This window comes from Trematomus bernacchii, unplaced genomic scaffold (assembly GCF_902827165.1).
Source record: "Trematomus bernacchii unplaced genomic scaffold, fTreBer1.1, whole genome shotgun sequence".
In the NCBI taxonomy this organism is placed as follows: Eukaryota; Metazoa; Chordata; class Actinopteri; order Perciformes; family Nototheniidae; genus Trematomus; species Trematomus bernacchii.
In genome coordinates, this window is record NW_022987727.1 from 5,611,088 (window position 1) to 5,638,831 (window position 27,744).

Sequence of the window (27,744 nt, forward strand, 5' to 3'; positions counted from 1 at the left end):
CAGACAATCTTGGCCACCTCTTTTAATAGTCTTGTTTCTGCCAGTAAGCACTTTCCATTCTTGGCATATTTCATCTTTGTTTATTCAGCCAAGCTCTCGCCTAATAAGTCCACAAAAGAGACCTGTTAAACCCAAGACCTATAACCAGCTAGGTGAGAAATACATAAGACATTCCTAAGTTCTGGAAACATGTTTATTGGTTGAAATACAAAGAATTGCAGTATACTAGTACAGTACATTTTTCATCAATTGAGATGAGGGATATTATATCAAAACCGGTAAAAAACCCAGATGTTCTAGTATAAGATAAAATCGCAAACATAATGTAGGGTTTGTGAAGACTATGCATGGCACCCTGCCAACTCTTCTTTAAATGAAGAGTAAAATACTTTTATTTTGGTTATTAAAGTACAGGTGCATAAAATAATATCCTAACTATATTTGAATGACACATTTCTCTCCTCCCCAAATAATCCAACTTTGTGCAAATCAATGCTGGGATATACTTCCAAAGGGTGCTTTTATGGAGTTGAAAAAGAGAACATGACACATTGTCTCTCCACATGCAGCTGAATCCCGAGCTGTCCAATCAGCAGGGCTCGCTGCAGGCGTGGCCGCAGGTTGTCTTGCAGCACTTCTGTTCTCCTGGGCACTGACCGTCATGATAGCAGTACTCGGCACACATGGGGGTTCCCTGGGGAAGAGCGCAGCGACCCCGCTTCACTGAAGAGACAAATCACAGTGTCAACACATTTATCACTCAAACCCTGCCAGAGGAACATTTGGACGATTTGACTAACATCTAACCTGTGTACGGGGCAATGCACTCATGTCCACATCCATTATGGCAGCACTTCTCATCATTGGGGCAGTCATTGTCATTGGAGCAATATTCAGCACACAGTCCTGAGCCCCAGTTCCTGCGAGGGCACACTCCTGGCTTGGCTGTAGGAAAAAGAGAAAAATAACATATACAAAGATGGATGAAGCAGAAATGTGTTACAAGAACCTGTCCATTCTTGGTTTCAGCGTCACTGAAAGATTAAACAGAAGTTTAAACAGCTGTCCACTTGAGAAAAGGTTTGAGGCTCGTACTGAAAGCAGGGGGGACACAGACAGCTCCACAGTCAAAGACACAGCATTTGTTGTCAGCAGGACAGTCTTCATCACACTCACACCCCTTATGTGATGGGATAACATTAAGAAGGCGTGGGCAGTGGCCTGGTTTGGGAAGAATCGCTGAGAGAAAGAAACAGTAAAGCAGAAGAGGAGATGGATAAGCTGTGGAAACTTGGATTACATTAATGGAATTGTCCTTGTAGTGGAATGTTTCACACAAACAACACATTTGGAGGTTGAACTTTAAAAAACAAACTTACTTGTTAAATTGCCATCAGCACCTGCAGCAAAAACGATGTCAAAGTGCACCAAAGCACTGAGTGCTAAAACCAGTGCCCAAACTGACCAGTGCTGCTCCATGTTACCGTCTTTCTCACAAGAATGTTCTCCTGTTTGGACAAATATCTCAGTACACAACCTGCAGGCTGAGCAGCCCAGGAGGATGCTGGGTCCTCGTGCCTGTAGAGTTACATTCATATTTTTGCACTTTAGGGGTCCTGAGCTTGTCAGAGGGGTGGACCTAATAATGAAGAGTGTTTGACTTTATTTAGAAATTACATGATGTTTAGGTAATAGTTTGAACATAATTTGAGTGCTTGCAGCCAACATATTCATCTCTATTTTATTTGGATTTCAATGAAACTACAGCAGAACATTTGATTTCATTTTAGTTTATCATGGAAAAAACGGAGCAATTACTTACCTAAAATGCCATGCTTATTATTGCATGAATAATCTTACAACGATTGGGCATAATTAAATGATTTTGAGCAAATTATAGTAGATGGTGATTACACTGTTATTAATAAATTAGTCATGATCATGTTTCCATTACAGTTTTTACAGAAATACAGTAAATGAAGAAATACAAATGAGTTGTTGAATGAAATCATATTTTATTCAAAAATAACATTGTGCAACATGCATCTCAGCACATAGTTACTATGCTTCGGATCTCTCTAAGTGTGATGGCATTGTTTGCCAAAACCAAGTTTGTAACTGCTGCTTCCTGTGCCTCATTGAAAATCCTTAGCCTTCCACCTGCACCTCTTTTTTTCTCAGCCCTTCAGATAAACAACAAAGATATAGTGGTTGGTCAGTGTCTGTGTTGCATAAAAGTAAGTTTACCACAGTAAATTGTGCAGGATTTGTGTAGAACTAATGGTAAAATTGTCTTTTTATCACTCATCAGAGACAGCAGAAAACATGCATTATGTATGGAGGGGTCTTTGACAGAGGATTACTCACAAAGTACACAGTAAAAGTACTTCATTTTATTTCTGGTAGCAGTCAAACTAGTACCGAGTCCAACAGTGTCAGTTTTATTAAGAACTTATGATAACAAATATTTGTATCGATCATCAAATATAGCAGGACAAAAAATGAAGAGCAGCTGAATTGAAAAAACAAACTCGAGAGACGGCTGAGTTGACTCGAGTCAAGTCATAGTGCTAACATCCTGATTGATGAGCCAACAATTATGCTATCAGGTGTTTGGTCAGGTGGAACGTGTTTCTTGATCATTGGTCCATGTGTGAGGCATTTTGAATATCAGTGTTTTAAACCTGCTCACACGTGACTTTATGTCAGATTCCTGTGTCTTACGTGGAGAAACGTGTGCAGTGGTTTGCAAAAAGTGCCATGTTGATTTGCAAATTGTGTGAAAAACTGAAAACGTGTTGAGAGTTTTGGAGATTTGAGCCGATGTTTTGCTCTTTGAGTGTCAGTTAAAATAATTGTGCTTTATGTATAATTTTAGTGTGTTAGCAATCGAGAAAAACTGTAATGTTATTTTAAGATGAAAGCCTTGTGCCGTCATAACTTGGCTGCACTCGACCAGCACTTTGTATTTACTAAGTTGTTTTTGTTTGTGTTGCTTTATTTTTTGTAATGTGGCTTCAGTTGTCCTTCTTATGCAAAATGGCACTTAAACTACACTATGAAACAATAAAGGTCCTCTGATGTTGTGTGTCTCTCAAAGCATGGAGACTCAGCCTGCCCCTGTGTGGCCATCTATTGGCAAAATCTGGAATTACATGTAAGCTGTTCCCAGTTACACTATGCTGCACACCTAAAGCACTGTAAATGGTATTTTCTTTACAATTCACCATGGTTATGGTTATGAAGGAAAAAACGATTTTATTTGGACGAGATATGGGGACTACTCCCAATTAAGGGTATGTGTTTATTTAAGTGTAGCTTTTTTGCCAAAATATAAATTGAAGGGAACAGAAAGTTTAATTTAAAATCTTCTCCCTCGTTACCTTTTAATTCCCTTATGATTTTCCTATCATCTTTATTTTTCCTTTTTTTATTTCCAGTATGACTCCACTTATAGTATTATTTGTATTCCATGAATGAAATCTGATTTCTTTGCTTAAGAGCATGAAAAACATCACAGAGCCCATGACCCATGAGCCATGATAGAAACAAACAACAAGAGATAGTCTGCACAATAGCATTTTGCTTCTCCATGAGTCAGCTAGCAGCTTTGCATGTATTAGATTTCAGATGAGAGTGGCTGAGGCTCCCACTGCAGCAACGAGACTGGACTATCTGATCCAGTCCCCTGATCCTGATAAGATGGTGCCAATGCATGCACTCTAATGTGCTGTGTAATGGTGAACCAGCCGAAAGCACAACATATCAGCATTACACTGACGGTCAAAGCTACAGATTCATGAACAATTTTCATAATGACTTTTTCTAAAGATGGAAAGATTTGCTGTACCTCATTTCTAAATGTAATATCACATGAACCATTCACCTCCATATTATCAGAAAGGAGGCAGAACATCCAGTGGTTGATACTGTAAGCTGCATTTTAATGGTCTAACTGGTCGAAAGCAAGCTAACTTAAACTATACTATAAACATGTAATCCAGTCTGTTGAGTAGCCTAACTAAGAAGGCTATAGATATAGCTGTTTAATTATTGCATGTGGAAATAGGTGTAATATCTCCCTGTGAAATGTGCTGTACCAGGTGTTGAACTAATTAGGCTTTCGTTACACTGTGCTTGCATTTTGTAATGACAATAAAGTAATCTAATCTAATCTAATCTTACATTTAGACTAAATATTTAGGCAACTGTTAGTCGTTTTTATGTAGCAGAACAATAGAAAACTAGAGAATGCAATTCCTGAAGAAATTGCTAGTGGGAATGCTTTATGCTGAAAAGCTGACGCTAAACTGCTATGCTGAAATGTAATGTGTAAGAAGAAAGTGAAGAATTTAGATTGAAATGATACATGAACACTGGGAGGCTTGAATGTGTGATGAGAGAAGAAAAAAAAGTAAAAAGGCTTGGAAAAGCAGCAGAATATTTGAACTGCAAACTTTTGAACTAACTTGATGGCGAATGATCTGTCGCCATGCCAACGGCATTTGATGACATCCCATAATATGCTTAGATGCGTTGATGGCTGCATCGTTACCAAACCTGTGAAGTTTTGGGCCGTTTGGAGCATTTTCAATGAAGTTATGAGAAACCGTGTTTCATGGCGAGCATTGTGTTGCCATGGCAACGGCATTTGAAGAAATCTCAAAACTGTCCCGTAGATGTCTTCACGGCTGGACTGTTAGCACACATGTGAAGTTTGAGCACATTTTCATAGGAGTTATACATTACATTAGGAGGTTACATTACTCTCTCTCTTCTCTTGATCGCCCTCTCTCTCTTCTCTCTCTCTTCTCTTGCTCGCCCTCTCTCTTCTCTTGATCGCCCTCTCTCTTCTCTTGATCGCCCTCTCTCTCTTTCCTCTCTCTCTTCTCTTGATCACCCTCTCACTCTTCTATCACCCTCTCTCTCTTCTCTTGATCGCCGTCTCTCGCTTCTCTTGATCGCCCTCTCTCTCTTCTCTTGATCGCCCTCTCTCTCTTCTCTTGATCGCCCTCTCTTTCTCCTCTTGATCGCCCTCTCACAGGAGAACACTTCACTTTAGGGTTTCTGCCATGTCTCCACTTTAGTTTGACTCTCTCTCTTCTCTTGATCGCCCTCTCTTCTCTTGATCGCCCTCTCTCTTTTCTTTTGATCACCCTCTCACTCTTCTATCACCCTCTCACTCTTCTATCACCCTCTCTCTCTTCTCTTGATTGCCCTCTCTCTCTTCTCTTGATCACCCTCTCACTTTTCTATCACCCTCTCTCTCTTCTCTTGATCGCCCTCTCTCTCTCCTCTTGATCGCCCTCTCTCTCTTCTCTTGATTGCCCTCTCTCTCTTCTATCGCCCTCTCTCTCTTCTCTTGATCTTCCATGGAAATGGCATATGATGACACCCCATAATTGACGTAGAGCTGTTGAGGGCAGGACCATTAACCATTATCTGAAGTCTGCTGCTCTGAGCATGTCAGTTGGAGTTATGACATCATCGTGTTCCATGACACAGGTGTTTATATCTGAGCTAACGACGTGTCAACGTGCAGTAATCAGTGAGAGGAGAGCATTTGCATTGTTCTGAATGAGAGATAAACCTGTTACATGTGAACGTTTTTGTTGAAGAACCGTAACAGATATCGGTGAAATTTCAAAGCGTGAAGCATCTCAAGGACCTTGAGTATCTGAAGTGTGCTTTTTGTGTACTTTCGGGTCAATAATGTGGCCTTTTTGGCAGATTAACTAAAGGTGTGCGGCTGCTGCTGTGAGTAAATATCAGCCTGAAATTACAATGGGCTTTAATGGAGACATGTTGAAAGTTTTTGTCACTTCATGCCCTCAAGAGGCATTTTGTTTAATTATTTTTTGCTTAATTATATGTCATTTTTCAAGCTACGAGATGTTTTCCTACGTTTGTCATGAAAAATTATGTCTCAGGAATGTAGGGTTTGGGAATTATGGCAGTTTAAAAAAAAAATGAATTATGGGATATATCTCGAGAATTATGAAAGTTATGAATGAGAAAAGTAATAGCCATCGATTCCCGACCGAGCTGAACGTTTTGATGTTTGAACTGAGTTTCTGCGATCTGGAATGTGGGAGAAGAAGACCGGCAAAATAACGGGCGGAATCAAGATTTTGAATAACATATAGTGGGAATGCTGTATCAGCATTCCCACTAAATAATAGTCACATGAAAAAGAAGCAGCAGCAGGAGAAGCTGAAACTCTGGAAATGACTCATGAAGGTCCCTCACCTGGCCTGCTGCTCATAGTTAGTGATTATAAGTAAACAATTGCACAGAATTGTACTTACTGGGTTATAGTTCATTCCTAACATTAAAAGTATAAATAATAGATCATTCCAATAAATAAAGGTTGCACCTGCCTAAATCACAGATTGTTATGCATCACCCAGCTAACATGCTAAGTGACCTAAATCAAACAGACCTACAGGTGCAATTTGGATCTGGCTAACATGCTAACTGCGTAAATGCTAAACCGTGGACCCTCCTGTAACTTGTGTGTTTACTCAGGGACTTTTACCTTCAGTGAGGGATTGTGAGGCCCTGCCACTGTTATTGACAGCAGAGCTTCTTTTTAGCACAACATGTTTGAAAACTTTTCGAAAACCAAAACCTGGCTAAACCAGCCATCCTGGCCAGCTAAAAAAAACAGCATAGACCAGCATAGTATGCTGGTATGCTGGGCTGGTCACCAGCATCCATCTATCTGGTGGATCTCTTTTTTGCAGGTCTCCCTTGAAAAAGAGATCGATGATCTCAATGGGACCATCTGGTTAAATAAAGGTTTGAAATGAAATGAAAATAACCAGTTTATGTTTAATAATAGTATTAAATATACCATGCTGGAAGCTTACCAGGATTCCAGGTGACCAGCATACATTGTTTGAATAAATACTGGTATGATTATTTAAACTAGAGAATATAAATATATTACAAAGATTCATTGTGTCATGTATTCTGGTATCTACCAAAATAAAGACATTGTGAACACATTTATCACTCAAACCCTGCCAGAGGAACATTTGGACGATTTGACGAACATCTAACCTGTGTATACGGGGCAATGCAGTCATGTCCACATCCATTATGGCAGCACTTCTCATCATTGGGGCAGTTATTGTCATTGAAGCAAAATAAAGCACACAGTCCTGGGCCGTTCCTGTGAGGGCACACTCCTGGCTTGGCTGTAGGAAAAAGAGAAAAATAACATATAGATGGATAAGCTGTGGAAACTTGGATTACATTAATGGAATTGTCCTTGTAGTGGAATGTTTTACACAAACAACACATTTGGAGGTTGAACTTTAAAAAACAAACTTACTTGTTAAATTGTCATCAGCACAGCAAAAACGATGTCAAAGTGCACCAAAGCACTGAGTGCTAAAACCAGTGAATTACATGATGTTTAGGTAATAGTTTGAACATAATTTGAGTGCTTGCAGCCAACATATTCATCTCTATTTTATTTGGATTTCAATGAAACTACAACAGAACATTTGATTTCATTTTAGTTTATCATGGAAAAAACGGAGCAATTACTTACCTAAAATGCCATGCTTATTATTGCATGAATAATCTTACAACGATTGGGCATAATTAAATGATTTTGAGCAAATTATAGATGGTGATTACACTGTTTTTAATAAATTAGTCATGATCATGTTTCCATTAATGTTATTTTAAGATGAAAACCTTGTGCCGTCATAACTTGGCTGCACTCGACCAGCACTTTGTATTTACTAAGTTGTTTTTGTTTGTGTTGCCTTAATTTTTTGTAATGTGGCTTCAGTTGTCCTTCTTATGCAAAATGGCACTTAAAGGTGGGGTAGGTAAGTTTGAGAAACCGGCTCGAGATACACTTTTTGTTATATTCCATGGAATGCTCTTAACATCCCGATAGCAATGAATATCTTAAGTGCTTTGACAAAAAATCCATTAAAAAAATTCATCTGTGGAAGCCGTAGTACTGTAAAAAGCACGACCAATCATTTTAGCCGGCCCGGCTAAAATAACTGGATGGCCTACCTGCCTGTCAGCCTTCCATCTGTGCACAAACTTATCTCGTGCCCTCATTGGTCATGTGCGCGTTCGTGTGTGTTGGAGGAGGGGCTCTGTAAGGAAGTGGCAGATTTTTTCCGGCTGTGTATTTTCAAATTCTAGCGCACTCGAGCCGGTTTCTCCAAAATTACCTACCCCACCTTTAAACTACACTATGAAACAATAAAGATCCTCTGATGTTGTGTGTCTCTCAAAGCATGGAGACTCAGCCTGCCCCTGTGTGGCCATCTATTGGCAAAATCTGGAATTACATGTAAGCTGTTCCCAGTTACACTATGCTGCACACCTAAAGCACTGTAAATGGTATTTTCTTTACAATTCACCATGGTTATGGTTATGAATGAAAAAACGATTTTATTTGGACAAGATATGGGGACTACTCCCAATTAAGGGTATGTGTTTATTTAAGTGTAGCTTTTGCTGACCATTTTATAGGAAGGGAGATATCACACATTAATAACAAATATTATTTGCCAAAATATAAATTGAAGGGAACAGAAAGTTTAATTTAAAATCTTCTCCCTCGTTACCTTTTAATTCCCTTATGATTTTCCTATCATCTTTATTTTTCCTTTTTTTATTTCCAGTATGACTCCACTTATAGTATTATTTGTATTCCATGAATGAAATCTGATTTCTTTGCTTATGAGCATGAAAAACATCACAGAGCCCATGAGCCATGATAGAAACAAACAACAAGAGATAGTCTGCACAATAGCATTTTGCTTCTCCATGAGTCAGCTAGCAGCTTTGCATGTATTAGATTTCAGATGAGAGTGGCTGAGGCTCCCACTGCAGCAACGAGACTGGACTATCTGATCCAGTCCCCTGATCCTGATAAGATGGTGCCAATGCATGCACTCTAATGTGCTGTGTAATGGTGAACCAGCCGAAAGCACAACATATCAGCATTACACTGACGGTCAAAGCTACAGATTCATGAACAATTTTCATAATGACTTTTTCTAAAGATGGAAAGATTTGCTGTGCCTCATTTCTAAATGTAATATCACATGAACCATTCATCTCCATATTATCAGAAAGGAGGCAGAACATCCAGTGGTTGATACTGTAAGCTGCATTTTAATGGTCTAACTCAGGGATGGGCAACTTGGATGGTGGTGGGGGCCACATAATTTATGTACTGGCCACCAGGGGCCGCAGATTCACTTGGAACACACACACACAAATTCCATGTATTGTATGTAATTATTAACAAATATACTAAGTCTGACATCTTCATTGACATTTTACAATCTTTCAGGGAACCTCCTCTAATCAGCTCACTAAACAAATATCAGTTCACAGAAAAGTTATTTAATTTTTACAAGTGGCATGTTTGTATTGAACAGGTTATTTAACAGTAGAATAAAACTATTTTAAACTATTGGAAAGCACGGAAAATGTGTGTGCATTGAGATTAACCATTAAGATGAGATAAACATGAAGTCATGAACACTAACCCAGACATTAGTTGTCTAACTTGAACCTAAGACACTTGGAGCCTGTCTCTGCTGACGCACAATAAGGGGAATGTCAACACAGACACCTGTCAACCCGCACTCTGCTGTTCCTCAGCGCCGCTCCCCCTCCCTCCCGCTGAAATTATGAATGAAAAGCGTATAGTAATCATAGATAACACGGAAGGGTCCGTGACAGTTTGTTTTCATCTGATTTCAAATAAACAATAAAGTCTTGGTTTTTAGAATATTAAACTTGTTTCGCCAAATTCAGATGATAAATACAACTTTTAAGCTTGTAAAGGCCTAATAACAAGCGGCAACTTAACGTCATAGCAGGCATGACAACAGCTGGTATTTCTTGTGAGTGTTTCCCCGGGAAACAAACACAATACACACAAACGCGTCACAGATTATTTTGCTGTATTTGGCTGCTGAACGAAATTATGTACGCAGCTCGCGACGTAACTAGGAGTCTAGTTGACGTAATAATAATACATAATTCTTATAATTCTTTTATTAATTACCTTGTTTATAAATTAATCTGAGTGCCGCAAAAAGAGGAGGTGGGGGCCGCATGCGGCCCCCGGGCCGCCATTTGCCCATCCCTGGTCTAACTGGTCGAAAGCAAGCTAACTTAAACTATACTATAAACATGTAATCCAGTCTGTTGAGTAGCCTAACTAAGACGGCTATAGATATAGCTGTTCAATTATTGCATGTGGAAATAGGTGTAATATCTCCCTGTGAAATGTGCTGTACCAGGTGTTGAACTAATTAGGCTTACATTTAGACTAAATATTTAGGCAACTGTTAGTCGTTTTTATGTAGCAGAACAATAGAAAATAATAGTCACATGAAAAAGAAGCAGCAGCAGAAGAAGCTGAAACTCTGGAAATGACTCATGAAGGTCCCTCACTTGGCCTGCTACTCATAGTTAGTGATTATAAGTAAATAATTGCACAGAATTGTACTTACTGGGTTATAGTTAATTCCTAACATTGAAAGTATAAATAATAGATCATTCCAATAAATAAAGGTTGCACCTGCCTAAATCACAGATTGTTATGCATCACCCAGCTAACATGCTAACATGCTAAGTGACCTAAATCAAACAGACCTACAGGTGCAATTTGGATCTGGCTAACATGCTAACTGCGTAAATGCTAAACCGTGGACCCTCCTGTAACTTGTGTGTTTACTCAAGGACTTTTACCTTCAGTGAGGGATTGTTAGGCCCTGCCACTGTTAGTGACAGCAGAGCCTCTTTTTAGCTCAACATGTTTGAAAACCTTTCGGATTGCAGGGGGACACAGGCTGAGTGGACTGGATTTAAGAAAAAAGGAGCAGACAAATTTGATGGAGCAGATTGAGGAGGACTTCCCTGCTGAAAAAAACAGCTTAGACCAATTTAGCTACATTGACCAGCCTGGCTGGTTTAGAGGGGTTCTGGACACTTTAGCTGGCCAGGATGGCTGGTTTAGCTGGTGCACCAGCTAAACCAGCTAAACCAGCCATCCTGGCCAGCTAAAAAAAACAGCATAGACCAGCATACACTGTAGTATGCTGGTATGCTGGGCTGGTCACCAGCATCTATCTATCACCAGTTTATGTTTAAAAATAGTATTAAATATACCATGCTGGAAGCTTACCAGGATTCCAGGTGACCAGCATACATTGTTTAAATACTGGTATGAGTATTTAAACTAGAGAATATAAATATATTACAAAGATTCATTGTGTCATGTATTCTGGTATCTACCAAAATAAAGGCATTGTCAACACATTTATCACTCAAACCCTGCCAGAGGAACATTTGGACGATTTGACTACTAACCTGTGTACACAGTGTACGGGGCAATGCAGCCATGTCCACATCCATTATGGCAGCACTTCTCATCATTGGGGCAGTCATTGTCATTGGAGCAAAATTCAGCACACAGTCCTGGGCTGGGTCCTGGGCCGTTCTTGCGAGGGCACACTCCTGGCTTGGCTGTAGGAAAATGAGAAAAATAACATATAGATGGATAAGCTGTGGAAACTTGGATTACATTAATAGAATTGTCCTTGTAGTGGAATGTTTCACACAAACAACACATTTGGAGGTTGAACTTTAAAAAACAAACTTACTTGTTAAATTGTCATCAGCACCTACAGCAAAAACGATGTCAAAGTGCACCAAAGCACTGAGTGCTAAAACCAGGGCCCAAACTGACCAGTGCTACTCCATGTTACCGTCTTTCTCACAAGAATGTTCTCCTGTTTGGACAAATATCTCAGTACACAACCTGCAGGCTGAGCAGCCCAGGAGGATGCTGGGTCCTCGTGCCTGTAGAGTTACATTCATATTTTTGCACTTTAGGGGTCCTGAGCTTGTCAGAGGGGTGGACCTAATAATGAAGAGTGTTTGACTTTATTTAGAAATTACATGATGTTTAGGTAATAGTTTGAACATAATTTGAGTGCTTGCAGCCAACATATTCATCTCTATTTTATTTGGATTTCAATGAAACTACAGCAGAACATTTGATTTCATTTTAGTTTATCATGGAAAAAACGGAGCAATTACTTACGTAAAATGCCATGCTTATTATTGCATGAATAATCTTACAACGATTGGGCATAATTAAATGATTTTGAGCAAATTATAGATGGTGATTACACTGTTTTTAATAAATTAGTCATGATCAAGTTTCCATTAATGTTATTTTAAGATGAAAACCTTGTGCCGTCATAACTTGGCTGCACTCGACCAGCACTTTGTATTTACTAAGTTGTTTTTGTTTGTGTTGCCTTAATTTTTTGTAATGTGGCTTCAGTTGTCCTTCTTATGCAAAATGGCACTTAAAGGTGGGGTAGGTAAGTTTGAGAAACCGGCTCGAGATACACTTTTTGTTATATTCCATTGAATGCTCTTAACATCCCGATAGCAATGAATATCTTAAGTGCTTTGACAAAAAATCCATTAAAAAAATTAATCTGTGGAAGCCGTAGTACTGTAAAAAGCACGACCAATCATTTTAGCCGGCCCGGCTAAAATAACTGGATGGCCTACCTGCCTGTCAGCCTTCCATCTGTGGACAATCTTATCTCGTGCCCTCATTGGTCATGTGCGCGTTCGTGTGTGTTGGAGGAGGGGCTCTGTAAGGAAGTGGCAGATTTTTTCCGGCTGTGTATTTTCAAATTCTAGCGATCTCGAGCCGGTTTCTCCAAAATTACCTACCCCACCTTTAAACTACACTATGAAACAATAAATATCCTCTGATGTTGTGTGTCTCTCAAAGCATGGAGACTCAGCCTGCCCCTGTGTGGCCATCTATTGTCAAAATCTGGAATTACATGTAAGCTGTTCCCAGTTACACTATGCTGCACACCTAAAGCACTGTAAATGGTATTTTCTTTACAATTCACCATGGTTATGGTTATGAAGGAAAAAACGATTTTATTTGGACGAGATATGGGGACTACTCCCAATTAAGGGTATGTGTTTATTTAACCTCTTAAGCACGGCGGTCCCCCCATTGGACCCCTCCCACCGTTTTGTTTTCGAGATAATGTCTCAGGGCTTCTTAACATTTATGAAACTATTAATGTGTAGCACCAGATTAACGGGAAGAATCTCAGCTAACTGAAGATATGAACCATTTTTACCAAAACAAAACACAAGTCTCATAAGAAGGGTCTAAATGACCCCTGAGCGAAAAAATTCTAACGCACTGCGGCACACAATTCAAGATAAAGATACCCTTATTACTTATCGTAGCTGCACATACAATATAGCCTATTAAAGCTGAGACTCCACTGATTATTTAGGTATAGTATCATCACTGAGCGATCCAAACTTGCGACAGGGGAAGCAAACACAGACATCACAACACGTACCTTTACGGAGCTTTTACGGCAGATCGTCTCACCGTAGCTGTCAATTAGGTCAAAAGACGTGTTCAATGGCATTAAAAAAAAAAAAAAAAATCTACAACTGTTGATCCATAGGTTTATAATGTACCTGTGCCTTTTAAAAAATTATTTATAATCCATAAATAATTTTTTATGTAAAAATCGGAGCGGAAAAGTTAGCTGCTAATGGTAGCCACCAGAGTGTATGCAGCTTCCGGTTTTGGTAACGCGTCACTCTCACTCCTTATGCTGCGTTCACACCGGACGCGATGCGACTATTCGCTTCGCTCTAATCGCTCCTATCGCATCGCTCTAAACGCTGGAGGTTCACCGCGGCTGCCAGCTGTGTTTACTCGCATCATTCAAACAAGACGCGCTGGCTCGAGAGCTACAACTACAACAAATGAATTAAATTGTAATACACGTTTCTAAATGATGCCGAAGTAACAACATACTGATACCGGTAAGTAACAACCATGAATTAAGGCTTTGACAAGTCTGCAGACAAGACGGCAGGCAAAACACCTTTTAAAATGCTTGTTTTCTGAATGAAGATCGGATCGACCAGGCTAAGCTAACGTTGTATATGCTCATTCCACACTCATAACAACGGCCTACAGACATAAATAAGCAGCGACTGTATTCACCATGACACAGTCTGTGGTTTGTTCTTGTTTAACTTTTGTCCAGTTTCTGAACAGATATGAGGAGCTGTGAGCTCTGTGTACTAACTGCTAACAGCTAACGGCTGATGTTGTGTGGTTGAACGTCAGTGACGGCGGCTGAGATTCTCACCGCTGATTGGCTTCCGCGAGAACGCGTCACGTGAATTTGACGCTCGAGTTGAAAAAATTGAACTCTCGCGTTTAACGCGGCACCGTTTAATCGCCTCAATCGTGTGATTCGCGCCGCGTCCACCGCTTCATGCGCGCCGTCGGAGCGAATTCGCGTCTGTCCACGTCTCTGCATTGACTTTACATGTAATCGCGCCGCCCCCAAACAGCGCATCGCGTCCGGTGTGAACGCAGCATTATTTGTTAACGTGTTGGTCTGTATATAACTTTCCCTCGATTCCATTGGCTCTAGCGGTTATAAAGAGATTTCATTCATCAAAATCGACCAAGGGGGGCCAGAGATAGGTCAAATCCACCCAAATGACCCCAGAAGTGGGGGTTTTTGGCTAAATCTCTCTAAAAAGGTCAAATTTCACTTGTTTTGCATCAATCTTGATACAGGGTACTTATTATATGTTGTACTTTGGATTCCTAAAGCTTTTAGTCTACTAACCCATCATCCAAGGGTAGTTTTCACTATCTGTAAAAAAGAATTTTTGGACGGACACTATAATTTACAGTTTTTTATTATGTAAAATCTGAAATGTCTTTAAAATAAAAAACATCTATATTGATTCTGACTTTTCTACATCCAACTCACAGGTTTATCATTACTTTGAGAATAAAGATTATTAATTTAACCCTTTTAGAAGGGAAGATATGGTCATTTGTTCTGGGAATGTCATTTTCGAGCCTGAGACCTGAAAAACAGGCTCAGGGCTTAAGAGGTTAAGTGTAGCTTTTGCTGACCATTTTATAGGAAGGGAGATGATCACACATTAATAACAAATATTTTTTGCCAAAATATAAATTGAAGGGAACAGAAAGTTTAATTTAAAATCTTCTCCCTCGTTACCTTTTAATTCCCTTATGATTTTCCTATCATCTTTATTTGTCCTTTTTTTATTTCCAGTATGACTCCACTTATAGTATTATTTGTATTCCATGAATGAAATCTGATTTCTTTGCTTAAGAGCATGAAAAACATCACAGAGCCCATGAGCCATGATAGAAACAAACAACAAGAGATAGTCTGCAAAATTTGCTGTGCCTCATTTCTAAATGTAATATCACATGAACCATTCATCTCCATATTATCAGAAAGGAGGCAGAACATCCAGTGGTTGATACTGTAAGCTGCATTGTAATGGTCTAACTCAGGGATGGGCAACTTGGATGGTGGTGGGGGCCACATAATTTATGTACTGGCCACCAGGGGGCCGCAGATTCACTTGGAACACACACACACAAATTCCATGTATTGTATGTAATTATTAACAAATATACTAAGTCTGACATCTTCATTGACATTTTACAATCTTTCAGGGAACCTCCTCTAATCAGCTCACTAAACAAATATCAGTTCACAGAAAAGTTATTTAATTTTTACAAGTGGCATGTTTGTATTGAACAGGTTATTTAACAGTAGAATAAAACTATTTTAAACTATTGGAAAGCACGGAAAATGTGTGTGCATTGAGATTAACCATTAAGATGAGATAAACATGAAGTCATGAACACTAACCCAGACATTAGTTGTCTAACTTGAACCTAAGACACTTGTAGCCTGTCTCTGCTGACGCACAATAAGGGGAATGTCAACACAGACACCTGTCAACCCGCACTCTGCTGTTCCTCAGCGCCGCTCCCCCTCCCTCCCGCTGAAATTATGAATGAAAAGCGTATAGTAATCATAGATAACACGGAAGGGTCCGTGACAGTTTGTTTTCATCTGATTTCAAATAAACAATAAAGTCTTGGTTTTTAGAATATTAAACTTGTTTCGCCAAATTCAGATGATAAATACAACTTTTAAGCTTGTAAAGGCCTAATAACAAGCGGCAACTTAACGTCATAGCAGGCATGACAACAGCTGGTATTTCTTGTGAGTGTTTCCCCGGGAAACAAACACAATACACACAAACGCGTCACAGATTATTTTGCTGTATTTGGCTGCTGAACGAAATTATGTACGCAGCTCGCGACGTAACTAGGAGTCTAGTTGACGTAATAATAATAAATAATTCTTATAATTCTTTTATTAATTACCTTGTTTATAAATTAATCTGAGGGCCGCAAAAAGAGGAGGTGGGGGCCGCATGCGGCCCCCGGGCCGCCATTTGCCCATCCCTGGTCTAACTGGTCGAAAGCAAGCTAACTTAAACTATACTATAAACATGTAATCCAGTCTGTTGAGTAGCCTAACTAAGAAGGCTATAGATATAGCTGTTTAATTATTGCATGTGGAAATAGGTGTAATATCTCCCTGTGAAATGTGCTGTACCAGGTGTTGAACTAATTAGGCTTACATTTAGACTAAATATTTAGGCAACTGTTAGTCGTTTTTATGTAGCAGAACAATAGAAAATAATAGTCACATGAAAAAGAAGCAGCAGCAGAAGAAGCTGAAACTCTGGAAATGACTCATGAAGGTCCCTCACTTGGCCTGCTGCTCATAGTTAGTGATTATAAGTAAATAATTGCACAGAATTGTACTTACTGGGTTATAGTTAATTCCTAACATTGAAAGTATAAATAATAGATCATTCCAATAAATAAAGGTTGCACCTGCCTAAATCAGATTGTTATGCATCACCCAGCTAACATGCTAACATGCTAAGTGACCTAAATCAAACAGACCTACAGGTGCAATTTGGATCTGGCTAACATGCTAACTGCGTAAATGCTAAACCGTGCGTGGACCCTCCTGTAACTTGTGTGTTTACTCAAGGACTTTTACCTTCAGTGAGGGATTGTGAGGCCCTGCCACTGTTAGTGACAGCAGAGCCTCTTTTTAGCTCAACATGTTTGAAAACCTTTCGGATTGCAGGGGGACACAGGCTGAGTGGACTGGATTTAAGAAAAAAGGAGCAGACAAATTCGATGGAGCAGATTGAGGAGGACTTCCCTGCTGAAAAAAACAGCTTAGACCAATTTAGCTAAATTGACCAGCCTGGCTGGTTTAGAGGGGTTCTGGACACTTTAGCTGGCCAGGATGGCTGGTTTAGCTGGTGCACCAGCTAAACCAGCTAAACCAGCCATCCTGGCCAGCTAAAAAAAACAGCATAGACCAGCATACACTGTAGTATGCTGGTATGCTGGGCTGGTCACCAGCATCCATCTATCACCAGTTTATGTTTAATAATAGTATTAAATAGTCAGTCAGTTACCACAAAGAACCTGAATAATCCTGGAAAATTTTGGAAAGCCATAAAATCGATATCCACCGGTGATATTCGTAATGAGCTACCTCCGTGCATTACCACAGCATCTGGCACTATATCGGACAGGGCCACTATGTTAAATTGTTTTAATGAGCATTTTGTGTCCTGTGGCTCTCTGTTTGATTCTGTGACTAACTCTGCTTCTGTGAACACCACAGTCTGTGACTCTGAAAAACGTGTTTTGGAAAACCCTTTTAGTTTTACTCCTTTTACTGTTGATGTTGTTCGTGAAGCTTTAACCAAGTTAGATCCTAAGAAACCGGCCGGCCCGGACAACGTAGAACCTTTCTTTTTAAAGATAGCTGCAGATTTTATTGCTCCACCTCTCACTACTCTTTTTAACCTCTCCCTCAGCACAAACACAATTCCAAAATTGTGGAAGTCAGCGTATGTCCTGCCTTTACTAAAAGGAGGGGAGGCCACTTTATTAAATAATTATAGGCCCATCTCTAAATTATCAGTTCTGGCTAAGGTTCTTGAACGCCTAGTGAGTGAGCAGGTAAAGGTGTTTTTATGTACAAATGACATCCTGTCTAAACATCAGTCAGGCTTCAGAAAGCAACATAGCACCATCACTGCCACAATGAAAGTGGTGAATGACATTACGAGTATTTTAGATAATAAGCAGAGTTGTGCAGCTCTATTTATTGACCTTTCCAAAGCGTTTGATACCGTCGATCATCGCATCTTAAAGCAGAGGCTACTCAGTATTGGCATATCCAGCCATGCAGTGGGGTGGTTTGTGAACTACCTCTCTGAAAGGTCCCAATGTGTTCACTTTGATGGGCTGTCTTCTGAGTGGTTAAACATTATTAATGGTGTTCCTCAAGGTTCTGTTTTAGGTCCACTTTTATTCTCCATCTACATCAATAGTTTAGGTGAAAATGTCGATGGAGCAACCTTACATTTTTATGCGGACGATACCGTTATGTACTGTGCAGGTCCCTCCATTAAGGAGGCTATTGTTGAATTGCAAGCTGTTTTTAACATTATTCAGACTCAGCTCTCTGAACTAAAGCTTCTTTTAAATGTTGATAAAACCAAGGTAATGCTCTTTTCAAAAGCTAAAAAGACACCAGAGCCTGTTTTAGATATTGTAACTACGCAAGGAATAAAACTTGAAGTGGTTACCTGTTACAAATACCTTGGTATCTGGCTTGATGACTGTCTCACTTTTAAACGTCATGTCAATAACCTGCTTAAAAATCTGAGGGTTAGGCTAGGTTTCTTCTACAGGAACAAGTCCTGTTTCTCGCTTGAGGCCAGGAAAAGGCTAGTCTCTGTGACCTTTTTACCTGTGCTGGACTATGGTGATTTGATTTATATGAATGCACCTGCCAATTGCCTGGTCAAGTTAGATGCTGCGTATCACAGTGCACTGAGATTTGTGACAAACTGTAAAGCATTAACCCATCACTGTATCCTGTATGCAAGGGCTGGTTTGCCTTCGCTAACTGTACGGAGGCTCAGTCACTGGTACATTTTTATATACAAAGCCATGTTAGGGAAACTTCCATCCTACATCTGCTCCCTGATCTCACGGCGAATTGTAAGTGGCTACTGCCTGAGATCGCATGCTGTGGTTTTATTAAATGTGCCAACTGCTAGGACTGTCTTAGGGAAGATAGCATTTAGATGTGCAGCTCCACTGTCCTGGAACAGTCTGCAATTTAAATGGAAACTGAGCAATCTTGTGCCACTAAATGTTTTTAAAGCTCGGTTGGATGCTACTCAATCGGAAGCTGTTGGTACCTGTTCATGTGGATAGTTATGTCAATTGTAATCCCTGTAATGATGCTGTATGATGTCCTTTTTGTTGTTCTGTTTATGTTTTTAATGTTTCATGTGGAACCTACTTGAGCAGAGGCCTGTACTACGAAGCTGGTTCAACCTAACCTGGATATGTTTGAGTTAGCCGCTTGGCCCAATCCAAAACATACGCGCTCTGGCTAAACTGTACTACGACGCTGGTTATCAAGTGGATCGCTCAAGCCAGCCGTGTCCTATCTAGTTAGGTGCGCGTTCACATGAAAGGGGTGGTATTTGGAGCATTCGACCAATCTCAAACACGGACAAGCGTACTGACAGCGCAGCGTCATACTTCCTGAATGAAAAGTGAACTTTAATATTAGTCAAATATGAAGAAGTTAAACTTTAAACATCCATGACTTAAACACTTTATCCAGGATAAAAGCCACATAGCTGCACCTGCAAGGTGAATACAGCTGGTAAAAGAAAAAGTGTTTGAATGCGTACATTAACAGGTTTATGAAATCACTGCCCCGTCCAAGACACGAGTGGATCTGACTTTAATTAGGAGAATTTGACTCGAGTGTTTCGTCAACTTAATGTGTTGCTTAAAATAATACTTCTGCATACAGTATGTGACACTGTGAGTGTTGCAAGGCCAGATACGGCTCAAGAAGCTGACTCAAATAAGGAAATATATGATACATTATGATGTGATATGATATGAATGATAATGGGACACATCGCCGTCTGCACTCACAGTGCCGCGGACTGTACTTAATGTTACTCTGATCCGGTTACTTATGTCGTGGCAGATATTTAAGTAAGCTTTTTTAACGCTAATGTTAATAATAGTCAGATTGCTCTGAAGATGGGAGGGGATATTCTATTAATTTTCACGTTCACACAGTCAGTTGATTTTGGCCGGCCGTCTTTCCTGCAACTGCAGTTTTTCTGTATTTCCTCTATCCTGTAATATGAATTGATCGCTTTAAACTCCGCACACGGAGCTCTGATTGGTCAGCAGGCGGTGCTTTCACTGAGTTGATCTCTTAGCCTGCAACCTAACCTGCTCCGGAGCAGGGGGCTATACTACGAATCAAGATTTTCGTTTAGCAAGCTAACTTCAGGGGTTTCCGGTCCTACGAAGCTGGTTCACTTTTTAGCGGGCTAGATAACTTATTCTGAACGGCTATCCTCCGGAGCAGGATAGGTTCCAGGATAAAAGCACTGCCTGCTGACCAATCAGAGCTCAGTGTGCGGAGTTTAAAGCGATCAATTCATATGACAGGAGGAGAAAGGAAATACAGTTTAAACTGCCGTTGCAGGAAAGACAGCCGGCCAAAATCACCGACTGTGTGAACGTGAAAATGAATAGAATATCACCTCCCATCTTCAGAGCAATCTGACTATTATAACATTAGCGTTAAGAAAGCTTACTTAAATATCTGCCACAACATAAGTAACCTACAGTCCGCGGCACTGTGAGTGCAGACGTACCCCATTATCATTCATATCACATGATATCACATCATAATGTATCATATATTTCCTTATCTGAGTCAGCTTCTTGAGCCGTATCTGGCGTGCAACACTCACAGTGTCACATACTGTATGCAGAAGTATTATTTTAAGCAACACATTAAGTTGACGAAACACTCGAGTCAAATGTAATTAAAGTCAGATCCACTCGTGTCTTAGACGGGGCAGTGATATCATAAAACTGTTAATGAACGTATTCAAACACTTTTTCTTTTACCAGCAGTATTCACCTTGCAGCTGCAACTATGTGGCTTTTATCCTGGATAAAGTGTTTAAGTCATGGATGTTTAAAGTTTAACGTCTTCATATTTGTCTAATATTAGTTGACTTTTCATTCAGGAAATATATGACGCGCTGCGCTGTCAGTACACGGCTTGTCCATGTTTGTGATTGGTCGAACACTCCAAATACAACCCCTTTCATGTGAACGCGCACCTAACTAGATAGGACACCGCTGGCTTGAGCGATCGAGTTGATAGCCAGCGTCGTAGGACCGTTTAGCGAGAGTGGTTTCTTTTTGGATTTAGTCAACCGGATAACTCAAAACATATCCAGGATATGTTGAACTAGATTCGTAGTATACCCCCCTGGTTTGCCGCTCAGCATAAGTTACCATGGAAATCTAGCCTGCTAAAAAGAGAACCAGCGTCGTAGGACCGGAAAGCCCGAGATTTCCCTGAAGTTAGCCGGCTAAGCAAAAATCCAGCTTCGTAGTACAGGGGGGTATACTACGAATCTAGTTCAACATATCCTGGATATGTTTTGAGTTATCCGGCTGACTAAATCCAAAAAAAAAAAACGCTCTCGCTAAACTGTCCTACAACGCTGGCTATCACCTCGACCGCAAGCCAGCCGTGTCCTATCTAGTTAGGTGCGCGTTCACATAAAAGGGGTGGTATTTGGAGCATTCGACCAATCACAAACATGGACAAGCCGTGTACTGACAGCGCAGCGCGTCATATATTTCCTGAATGAAAAGTCAACTAATATTAGACAAATATGAAGACGTTAAACTTTAAACATCCATGACTTAAACACTTTATCCAGGATAAAAGCCACATAGTTGCAGCTGCAAGGTGAATATTGCTGGTAAAAGAAAAAGTGTTTGAATACGTTCATTAACAGTTTTATGATATCACTGCTGCCCCGTCCAAGACACGAGTGGATCTGACTTTAATTACATTTGACTCGAGTGTCAACTTAATGTGTTGCTTAAAATAATACTTCTGCATACAGTATGTGACACTGTGAGTGTTGCACGGCCAGATACGGCTCAAGAAGCTGACTCAGATAAGGAAATATATGATACATTATGATGTGATATCATGTGATATGAATGATAATGGGGTACGTCTGCACTCACAGTGCCGCGGACTGTAGGTTACTTATGTTGTGGCAGATATTTAAGTAAGCTTTCTTAACGCTAATGTTATAATAGTCAGATTGCTCTGAAGATGGGAGGTGATATTCTATTCATTTTCACGTTCACACAGTCGGTGATTTTGGCCGGCTGTCTTTCCTGCAACGGCAGTTTAAACTGTATTTCCTTTCTCCTCCTGTCATATGAATTGATCGCTTTAAACTCCGCACACTGAGCTCTGATTGGTCAGCAGGCAGTGCTTTTATCCTGGAACCTATCCTGCTCCGGAGGATAGCCGTTCAGAATAAGTTATCTAGCCCGCTAAAAAGTGAACCAGCTTCGTAGGACCGGAAACCCCTGAAGTTAGCTTGCTAAACGAAAATCTTGATTCGTAGTATAGCCCCCAGGCCTCTGGTCTCCCTTGAAAAAGAGATCAATGATCTCAATGGGATACAACCTGGATAAATAAAGGTTTGAAATTAAATTAAATTAAATATACCATGCTGGAAGCTTACCAGGATTCCAGGTGACCAGCATACATTGTTTAAATACTGGTATGAGTATTTAAACTAGAGAATATAAATATATTACAAAGATTCATTGTGTCATGTATTCTGGTATCTACCAAAATAAAGGCATTGTCAACACATTTATCACTCAAACCCTGCCAGAGGAACATTTGGACGATTTGACTAATAACCTGTGTACGGGACAATGCAGTCATGTCCACATCCATTATGGCAGCACTTCTCATCATTGGGGCAGTCATTGTCATTGGAGCAAAATTCAGCACACAGTCCTGGGCCGTTCCTGCGAGGGCACACTCCTGGCTTGGCTGTAGGAAAATGAGAAAAATAACATATAGATGGATAAACTGTGGAAACTTGGATTACATTAATGGAATTGTCCTTGTAGTGGAATGTTTCACAAAAACAACACATTTGGAGGTTGAACTTTAAAAAACAAACTTACTTGTTAAATTGCCATCAGCACCTGCAGCAAAAAAAAAGTGCACCAAAGCACTGAGTGCTAAAACCAGTGCCCAAACTGACCAGTGCTGCTCCATGTTACCGTCTTTCTCACAAGAATGTTCTCCTGTGTGGACAAATATCTCAGTACACAACCTGCAGGCTGAGCAGCCCAGGAGGATGCTGGGTCCTCGTGCCTGTAGAGTTACATTCATATTTTTGCACTTTAGGGGTCCTGAGCTTGTCAGAGGGGTGGACCTAATAATGAAGAGTGTTTGACTTTATTTAGAAATTACATGATGTTTAGGTAATAGTTTGAACATAATTTGAGTGCTTGCAGCCAACATATTCATCTCTATTTTATTTGGATTTCAATGAAACTACAGCAGAACATTTGATTTCATTTTAGTTTATCATGGAAAAAACGGAGCAATTACTTACCTAAAATGCCATGCTTATTATTGCATGAATAATCTTACAACGATTGGGCATAATTAAATGATTTTGAGCAAATTATAGTAGATGGTGATTACACTGTTATTAATAAATTAGTCATGATCATGTTTCCATTAATGTTATTTTAAGATGAAAACCTTGTGCCGTCATAACTTGGCTGCACTCGACCAGCACTTTGTATTTACTAAATTGTTTTTGTGTGTGTTGCTTTATTTTTTGTAATGTGGCTTCAGTTGTCCTTCTTATGCAAAATGGCACTTAAACTACACTATGAAACAATAAAGATCCTCTGATGTTGTGTGTCTCTCAAAGCATGGAGACTCAGCCTGCCCCTGTGTGGCCATCTATTGGCAAAATCTGGAATTACATGTAAACTGTTCCCAGTTACACTATGCTGCACACCTAAAGCACTGTAAATGGTATTTTCTTTACAATTCACCATGGTTATGAAGGAAAAAACGATTTTATTTGGACGAGATATGGGGACTACTCCCAATTAAGGGTATGTGTTTATTTAAGTGTAGCTTTTGCTGACCATTTTATAGGAAGGGAGATGATCACACATTAATAACAAATATTTGTTGCCAAATTGAAGGGAACAGAGAGTTTAATTTAAAATCTTCTCCCTCGTTACTTTTTAATTCCCTTATGATTTTCCTATCATCTTTATTTTTCCTTTTTTTATTTCCAGTATGACTCCACTTATAGTATTATTTGTATTCCATGAATGAAATCTGATTTCTTTGCTTAAGAGCATGAAAAACATCACAGAGCCCATGAGCCATGATAGAAACAAACAACAAGAGATAGTCTGCAAAATTTGCTGTGCCTCATTTCTAAATGTAATATCACATGAACCATTCATCTCCATATTATCAGAAAGGAGGCAGAACATCCAGTGGTTGATACTGTAAGCTACATTTTAATGGTCTAACTGGTCAAAAGCAAGCTAACTTAAACTATACTATAAACATGTAATCCAGTCTGTTGAGTAGCCTAACTAAGAAGGCTATAGATATAGCTGTTTAATTATTGCATGTGGAAATAGGTGTAATATCTCCCTGTGAAATGTGCTGTACCAGGTGTTGAACTAATTAGGCTTACATTTAGACTAAATATTTAGGCAACTGTTAGTCGTTTTTATGTAGCAGAACAATAGGAAATAATAGTCACATGAAAAAGAGGCAGCAGCAGAAGAAGCTGAAACTCTGGAAATGACTCATGAAGGTCCCTCACTTGGCCTGCTGCACATAGTTAGTGATTATAAGTTATAAATAATTGCACAGAATTGTACTTACTGGGTTATAGTTAATTCCTAACATTGAAAGTATAAATAATAGATCATTCCAATAAATAAAGTTTGCACCTGCCTAAATCACAGATTGTTATGCATCACCCAGCTAACATGCTAACATGCTAAGTGACCTAAATCAAACAGACCTACAGGTGCAATTTGGATCTGGCTAACATGCTAACTGCGTAAATGCTAAACCGTGGACCCTCCTGTAACTTGTGTGTTTACTCAGGGACTTTTACCTTCAGTGAGGGATTGTTAGGCCCTGCCACTGTTAGTGACAGCAGAGCCTCTTTTTAGCTCAATATGTTTGAAAATGTTTCGGATTGCAGGGGGACACAGGCTGAGTGGACTGGATTTAAGAAAAAAGGAGCAGAAAAGTTAGATGGAGCAGATTGAGGAGGACTTCCCTGCTGAAAAAAACAGCTTAGACCAATTTAGGTCAACCAGCCTGACCAGCTAAGGTCAGGCTGACCAGCTAAGGTCAGGCTGACCAGCTAAGTTGACCAGCCTGGCTGGTTTAGAGGGGTTTTGGACACTTTAGCTGGACAGCTAAAAAAAACAGCATAGACCAGCATAGTATGCTGGTATGCTGGGCTGGTCACCAGCATCCATCTATCACCAGTTTATGTTTAATAATAGTATTAAATATACCATGCTGGAAGCTTACCAGGATTCCAGGTGACCAGTTTACATTGTTAAATACTGGTATGATTATTTAAACTAGAGAATATAAATATATTACAAAGATTCATTGTGTCATGTATTCTGGTATCTACCAAAATAAAGACATTGTATAGTGTTCATAACAGTATTTTAATTTAATAAATAGCAATAAATAGCTAGTTAATATAATAAAATACGGAGGACTGGGTGGAGCAGGCATGACTAAAGCCAAGTGCATCAACAGAATCAGGTCATGTATTATCACACACAAACACAGACCCTGAACAGATGGAAAGGGTTACGGAGTCAAACAAAATAAACAACTAAAGAACAGACTAACCCAAAACAAGATAACCCAAAGCAATATGACCTAAAACAATATGATTCACCTTGACAGTGACACAGAAGCAAGTTCTGATAACGTCTCTATCAGCTCAGCCGATGAGGAAGAGGACATTTTAGAATTAGGTACAGTAGAATTAATGCTGGCTCACGTAGAGAAACCATTTGTTACCTTAAAAGTAATGGGAATAGATGTAACCAGATTATGCAAAACCGATTGTTCAGACAGCAGATTGTAAGAATGGATTTATGACGTCAGTACTCACTCAACTGCATGGGGGGAAAAATAGACCAGTGGCATTTTACTCTTCACAGTTAGACACAGCTCGAGCCATGCCCATTTGTTTACAAGCAGTAATAGCAGCCTCCATGGCAGTACAGGCATACGCAACAATAGTGCTTTTTAGATCATTAACTCTAAAACTAACTCACGCAGTGTCCGTACTATTGTTACAAAATAAACAAACCTATATGTCACCAGCTAGACATTTAGCATGCATGGCTACGTTGCTATCACAACCAAATCTTACTATCGAGAGATGTAGGCTACTACCTTAAATCCAGCTACACTGCTACCAGTAGAGATAGATGGGGAACCACATGACTGTATCGCAGAAACTGAGAACAGAGTCTTACCAAGGACAGACCTGACTGACATTCCCTTCCCTGATGCAGACATAACAATGTATGATGACGGTTCATGCAAGATGAATCTTGACGGAACTTATGCTGTAGTGACGCAGACGAAACTACTCAAGGGCGCATCATTGCCGTCTCACTTATCAGCACAGGCAGCAGAACGATAGTTACGTCTGTAACTACGGTTCTATGAGTCCCGGATGACCGCCAGAGGCGGTGCTTTAGCACTGGATATGTCCATCGCGCGCATGCGCCGTACAAGTACCAATAACAACAAAGTCACCTGTGACCCACGTGACACCGGCTATATCAGCCAGTGTCATCAGAGGATCTGTTCCCAGAATCTTCTCGCGAGCACACAAGAATTCTGAGTGACAGGAAACTCTGGCGGTCATCCGGGACTCATAGAACCGTAGTTACAGACGTAACTATCGTTCTATTTCGTCCCTACTGACCGCCAGAGGCGGTGCTTTAGCACTGGATGACTTATACCAACCATGTCATGAAGAAACCAAATACTCACCTAGCTGGAAGCAGCGGAGCTTGGCAACAGGACCACGCCCAAAGGATGGGGAGTGGCGACATTGACCCGGTAGAACCTGGAGAATGTGCCAGAAGACGCCCAAGACGCCGCGGCGCAGATGGTCTCCAGGGGCACTCCTCTCAGGGCGGCCCAAGACGTTGAGACGCTCCTTGTAGAGTGGCATCTCACCCCTGATGGCAGGGGGCGTCCAGTGGCCCCATAGGCATGTGCGATTGTATCAACAACCCAGTGGGACAGCCACTGCTTGGAGAGAGCACAACCCTTCCTAGTGCCACCATGGCAAACGGAGAGCTGCTCTGACTGCCGTATACAGGCCGTAGCATCAACATACGCTCTTAGGGCACGCACAGGGCACAGCAACTCGGGCGTGCGGCTCTCCTGTGGGACGTTAAAGCGTGCCAGCTGGATGGGCCGATTGGAGTGGGCAAGTGGAAGCACCTTGGGCAGGAACGCCACATTTGGCCAGAGGGCAACACCCGAGCCATCGGAGTTCCACCTCAGGCATGTATCGCTCACGGAGAGGGCATGCAACTCCCCAACTCGCTTCCCTGAGGTTATGGCAAGCAGAAATGCTGCCTTCAAGGACAGCCACTTAAGCCCCCCCTGGGCCAGGGGCTCGAAGGGAGGAGATGATAGGGCATCTAGCACTAGGGGCAGGTCCCAAGCCGGAGCCCTCGGGGTAATAGGGGGACGC

The 27,744-nt window shown here is 40.5% G+C and overlaps 1 protein-coding gene across 1 annotated transcript; it reads right to left on the minus strand.

Annotated features, from left to right (window-relative positions):
- Positions 1 to 175: 175 nt before the first annotated feature.
- wfdc2 (WAP four-disulfide core domain 2) lies at positions 176 to 23,228 on the minus strand. Its single transcript, XM_034144995.1, has 7 exons — positions 23,114 to 23,228; positions 22,842 to 22,976; positions 11,382 to 11,529; positions 10,227 to 10,228; positions 1,096 to 1,239; positions 808 to 945; positions 176 to 723 (listed from the first exon to the last, which is right to left on the minus strand). Exons 1-7 carry the CDS (start codon positions 23,205 to 23,207, stop codon positions 590 to 592), a joined length of 795 nt encoding a protein of 264 aa, XP_034000886.1. The 5' UTR covers positions 23,208 to 23,228; the 3' UTR covers positions 176 to 589.
- Between the last annotated feature and the right edge of the window lie 4,516 nt (positions 23,229 to 27,744).